General features: G+C 57.2%; 1 protein-coding gene across 6 annotated transcripts; it reads right to left on the reverse strand.

Annotated features, from left to right (window-relative positions):
• Positions 1 to 390: 390 nt before the first annotated feature.
• LOC122234729 lies at positions 391 to 5,126 on the reverse strand. 6 transcript variants are annotated; one of them, XM_042972252.1, is made up of 5 exons: positions 4,945 to 5,114; positions 3,435 to 3,561; positions 2,253 to 2,363; positions 1,204 to 1,362; positions 391 to 958 (listed from the first exon to the last, which is right to left on the reverse strand). In XM_042972252.1, exons 2-5 carry the CDS (start codon positions 3,477 to 3,479, stop codon positions 542 to 544), a joined length of 732 nt encoding a protein of 243 aa, XP_042828186.1. In that variant the 5' UTR covers positions 3,480 to 3,561; positions 4,945 to 5,114; the 3' UTR covers positions 391 to 541. The 6 variants fall into 6 exon arrangements, 3 of the variants coding, with proteins under 3 accessions (XP_042828186.1, XP_042828187.1, XP_042828188.1); XM_042972253.1 differs by having other exon boundaries at positions 3,435 to 3,577; XM_042972254.1 differs by lacking the exon at positions 4,945 to 5,114 and adding an exon at positions 4,070 to 4,090 and having other exon boundaries at positions 3,435 to 3,577.
• Between the last annotated feature and the right edge of the window lie 340 nt (positions 5,127 to 5,466).

Below are 5,466 nucleotides of genomic sequence, written 5' to 3' on the forward strand. Positions count from 1 at the left end.
CCTGAGGCCCATCCCATGGGTTTGGTGTCGGCCAAGAGGCAACTCTTGGAGATTCATGAAGACCTGGCGTGCCACCCCCTGTCCTTCTGTCTTGGGAGTGTCTTCTTGATATTGAACATGCCCTTGACCCCTTCCAAGTATCAGGAGCATGGCCAAGGGGTGCAGATGTATGGACTGCTGAATGGGATCCCCCTTTAGAGGTGCTGTGATAGGAGTGACCCTGGGTACACAGGGGCTAGTTCTACCAGGGGAGGGGGGTAAAGAGGAGCTGGGGAAAGTTTCAGGAGGGAAATGTCCACAAAGCAGCTGGGACAAGGCAGAGATGGTGTTCCAGGAGGAGAGCGCAGCCAGTGCAAAGGCCCTGGGGTATGAAAGAGCCACACCATCAGCTCAGTTGCATGGCCTGAAGCCCCTCACACTGTTGTTGTTTTACAGATGGGGTAGGTTTGGGGTCAGCTGAGAGATGGGCCGGCTGCCCTTCTGGGGCACGAGGCACCACGTATCTCCCCGATCCCAGCCCAAGTCAGAGGATCACTGGTTTCTACAGAAAATGCCTCTGCAGCATTGTTGTGTGAGGTCTAAAGAGGAGAAGACTGAACCTGAGATGGGAGCTGGGCCAGAAGGGCAGCTCCTCCCCGGGCCTGGGGGCAAAGGCCATGTCCCCTAGAGGCTGGGCCCGCGAGCAGATCTGTCCATGTGCCAGGCCCCGCTGATTCACTGCCTGTGCATGTGGATGAAAACATTCCAGCAGGTTCTCCTCTGGGGCCACCCCGGCAGGGCCACAGGAAGCGGCTCCCCGGCCTGGGGCTGGGCCCGAAGCTGAGCTTTCTTGGCAGGCATTCCAGCTGATTCCTCCTGTCCCTACTTGAGCTTCCCCATGACAGCCCAAGGAGCAGACTGGGGAGTGGGGGTGGGGGGGCTCATCTTCAGCCTCCCGAGCCAGCCTCAGATCCCTCATCTGAAAAATAAGGATAATGCCACCTGCTGCCTGAGCCTCTTACAAGAGGTTGTGCTGGCCTGGCACTCGCAGAGCTGGTCCGTGCTTCATACTACGTATTCGTCCTCTGCGGAAGGAAGGGCCTGGAAAGTGGGGTCACAGCCTCGAGCCACCGAGATGCCGCCTGGGGCCAGGCACAGGGCGCCCAAGAGAAGACAGCACAGACATGTCCTTGTAGAGGGCAAGGGTGCCGAGGGGGTACCTACTTTAGACACGATACTTTCTTGCGTCTGAGATGTAGTTGTTTTCCCTCCGATGTGAATAATTTCCAAGATCTGAATGTCTTCCAAATAGCAAGCCTGTTGAAGAGGCCTTGACATAACGTGTTTATTGTTGCTCACTGACGGCTGGTTGCTTGCGGGGCCCTGGGGAGGCAGCAGGAAGGAGATCGATGAAAGCCCTGGCTCTGTGGCGTTCACATCCACCCGGGGAGACCAGGGAAAGGAACACATTAACAGGGTGATGTCAGGGAGCCGTGGGTTCCAGAAGGAAATAAAGCAATGCAAAGGGACGGGGAGTAACCAGCCAGGGGTCTCGGGGAGACCTGCCCTGGAGACGTTGGGAGGTAAAGCTTCTCAAAGGGGATGACCCCAGAACTGAGGCCTGAAGGGGAGAATTGATACAGGGTTCAAAGGGGTTAATCTTACGAGAGCGGAAGGAATGGAGTGGCAGGGGAGGTGGAAAGGGGAGGGAGGAAATGTCTGAGAAGGAGCTGGTCTTGGGACCAAGTGGGAACTGGCATCCTTGGCTACGGGGAACTGCCCGGGCCAAGGCCCTGAGGTATGAAATAATCTGTGATATCGGCCTGGTTGGGTGGCTTGAAGCCAGTGAAGGGGTCACTTTACAAGGGCGTATGGTTGGGGACGGCCGGCAGATGTGTGTTCTCCCACCTATGCACACCCACCGGCTCAAGCCATCTCTAGATCTGCTGGGAAAGCGTTCCAGGCACAGAGAGTGGTGTGTGCAAAGGTCCTGAGGCAGGATGGAGTTTGACACATTCAGGGGCTGACAGATTAGTGAGGCTGTTAGAGAGTGAAATGGGGGAGGGGGTAACATTCAGAGAGGTTGCCAGGGGCCACATCATGTTGGATGTTAGGGATGAGTTGGGATTTGAACCAGTATATGTACATTTTTGGTCTCCTTAGATGCTTTTACCAGCTCAGCAGTGGGTTAGGGAGGAAAGCAGTTAATTGAATCCTGTGTGCTGCATGACTTTAAAAGGCTCTGGGGGCCCCAGGGAATGGGGTCCCCTCACCCCAGGGAGTTCAGGGATGCTTTTCTGTGAGATGAAACTCCAAGGGCGAGGGGTAGTGGAGAAAGCTGGGAACCACTGTCTGTGTCTGAACTGCAGCTCCTCTAGGATTCCCTGAGGGCAGGAGAAGGAGGAGAGGGGCCTGAGGAGGCGGCCAGAGGCTGGTCCACCAGGGTTCCCTCTGTCTGAGGCCGAGGGGCGGAGCCGGCTACAGTCCAGCTTCGCGTGGCTTGTCCAGCCCCTAGATTCTATATATATTTTTGGAATTGTGGCGTTTATAAATCAGGATTAAAAAATAATCCAGGTGTCTGACTTGCTGGGACAACAGAAAACTCTGGCATCCCTGGGCCCACATTCCTGCATGACAAGCACCGGTTGGAGCCGAGTGACTGCTGCCCAGCGTTGGGGGCCTGGGAGCCCCCTTGTTCACAGCCCCCATCACGCCTGTCGTCTCCCACCTGCCTCCTGCACTCCTGGGTCCCTGGCCTCTCCCTGAGGGCCTGTGAGTCTGTGGTTCCAGCTGGGGGCAATGAGAGGCCTCGTTAGGGAGCGCCATGGGACTGGGGGATGGCTTGGAGGGGACAAAGTGTGCCAGGAGCCCGAGGTGTCATGGTCTCCCCACCTGCGGGAGCTGACAAGCCTTGACGGCAGGCGGTGGGTGTGGGATGGAAGGATGGCTCACTCTATCCTCTGGCCCAGACCGGTCTTTCTGGATTTCTCACGATGACAGCCCAGGGCTTTGTCACCTTCTCCCCGTTGCCCTCCGTCCCTGTCCCATCACGTCCTTCCAGCTGACCTCTGATCCCGCAAGGAACCTCTTCAAGTCTGGATCAGACCCTCCAGAAATTGCCCCATAAAGCTAGCCAGGAGGTGGTCATTGGCGATAAGTGAAGGCTTTCGGCCCCAGCCCGGGGCTCCCTGGGTGCGGAGCCTTGGTTCGGGGTGCCTGGCTGGTGGGAGGGCCTCTGCAGGGTCCCCAGGGCTCTGCTTGCATTTGCCCCGTGCCTGTGTGCACCCTTAGTCAGGAACCACTGACCAAGGTTCTCGATGACTCAGCACCCCATGCTGACAGTGCCTGTGGAAACCAGAGTTCCTCAGAGCTTTCCAGAAGGGGACCCTAGATAGACGTTTCTGGCCCAGGAGGGGGCAGAGCCGTGGGGCTTCCCCTGCGTGTGCGGGTCTCACCGAGCACAGACGGTCTTGTCCCCACGGGCTTCGGGCTGGAGACATCGCTTCTAGCTGCTTCTAGCCGTTTGTCTCTCCCCTGCACACCAGCCATTCATTTTTGTGTGGTATGGCCTTCTTTTCCTCTCTGGGGGGAAGAAACGCTTCAGGAGGGAAGGAAAGTCACGGATGGCTGTGGACGTGTTAGGAGCGCTGGCCACAGCTCAAAGTCCCTGGATAGTACTGGCCCCATTGCGCAGAGGGGGAAATAAAGGCTTGATGGCACAGTGATGAGGGAGGGGGGCATTGTTTCTGAGCTTGGCAGCCGGGAGGCTTGCCCTTCGCCTTCAAGCCCCTGCTGCAGCCCTCTGGCTCCTCTGTGACGGGTGATGTCGAGAAGGCCAGCCACTGGGGTGGCCGGGCTGGGGGCTCCCTCCCAGCTCCCCTCACCCCATTTGCCAAATCTGACTGGCTCTTTCTGGCAGGAGTTGTGGTCTTTGGCCTGGACTAGCCAGGCCCCTCCAGTCCCCACCTTCCCAGCTATGGCTAAGCGTGGGCAGGTGTTCAAATGGGAACAGAGAGACATTTTCCGTCTCCTTCCCAACACGGGCTTCAGCTGTGTGCACATGCTTTAAAACTTAAAATCACCCTCACACCTGGGGGGCTCAGTTGGTTAAGCGTCCGACTGCTGCTCAGGTCATGATCTCGCGGTTCGTGAGTTCGAGCCCCGCGTCGGGCTCTGTGCTGACAGCTCGGGGCCTAGACCCGGCTGCGGATTCTGTGTCTCCCTCTCTCTCTCTGCCCCGCCGCCACTTGCCTGCACTCTTTCTCTCCCTCAAAAATAAAAAAAATTTAAAAATTTAAAAAAAAAAGAGAAAACTTAAAATCACCTTCCACATAACGTTTTCTGAGGGCCTTAAACTTGGTGCTTTACCTGCACATTTGAATCACAGCTCTTCAACCTAATGCCTCCGTGACCTTGGGCAAGTTTCTTAAGCTCTCTGTGCCTTGCTTTCTGATTTGGCAGATGGGGGTGGTGATGGTGGTCTAATCTTGAAGGATCTGGTACGCACAGAGTCCTTAGTGCAGGGCCTGGCACCACGTGCGTTCGGGGCATGGCTGTGGCCACCTCACTCAGCCTCTGCAGCATTCATTCATGCCTCCACTGGACCCATTTTATAGTTGAGGAAACTGAGGTTCAGAGCAAGAAGTGACCCCCCCCCCCCAAGGTCAAGACATCATTGTAAAATCTCTTGAAGTAATAATGCCATTGAGGAGATGAGGTGGGGTGGACAGTCACGGCCACCCCCGTCCCCCAGGCACACTGAGAGACCAGATCCTCCTCCCCAGCAGTGACCAGCCCCTCCCCCACCCGAAGCCTCCCTTGCCTAGGAGCCAACTCCCCCCAGGTCTCCAGACTCTGCGGCCACCTGGGGACACTGCTGTGGATCTGACCTCTTCTCGGGACTCTTCTCTTCTAACACCCCCCACCCCCGCCATTAGGAGCCATCTCCCACCCCCCATCACTCACCCTCTAACCCCAGTTCCCAGAAAGTTCTCTCTCTCTCTTCCGGAGTTCAAAACAGCCCTGTGGACCCCTTTTGGCCTGGCCCTGCCCTGCAGATGGCCCGACAGACGTGTGACCCGGCGTGGCCGGATTCCACAGCGGCGGTTAAGCGTTATTTATTTCCTTTGATGCGCGCGTATACACGCACAGCCGCCTGGCAGGATGCCCGGCTGCGGGCGGACAGGGAGTCAGGGCGCTGGGCTCCCGCGCGTGCGCGTGGCTGTCTGGGCGGACGCGGACCCGCCCCTGCATATCAGCGTTTTTAATTTAACGTCTTTACTTTGGAAAATTTCGAACATGCACGGAAGTCGGGAAGACCAGACGGTGATTCCGGCATCCCCACCCCGCCGCGTCACCCCTGGCAAGGTTTAGCAGTCTTGCTTCATCACCTCCTCATGGGCTCCCTCTCCTGCTTTTCCCCCATTTGGCTGGAGTATTTGAACGCAAACGGCAGACATCGGAGCATGCGTGTCATTTACAAAAAAA

This window comes from Panthera tigris, chromosome E3, assembly GCF_018350195.1.
Source record: "Panthera tigris isolate Pti1 chromosome E3, P.tigris_Pti1_mat1.1, whole genome shotgun sequence".
NCBI classification, from domain to species: domain Eukaryota; kingdom Metazoa; phylum Chordata; class Mammalia; order Carnivora; family Felidae; genus Panthera; species Panthera tigris.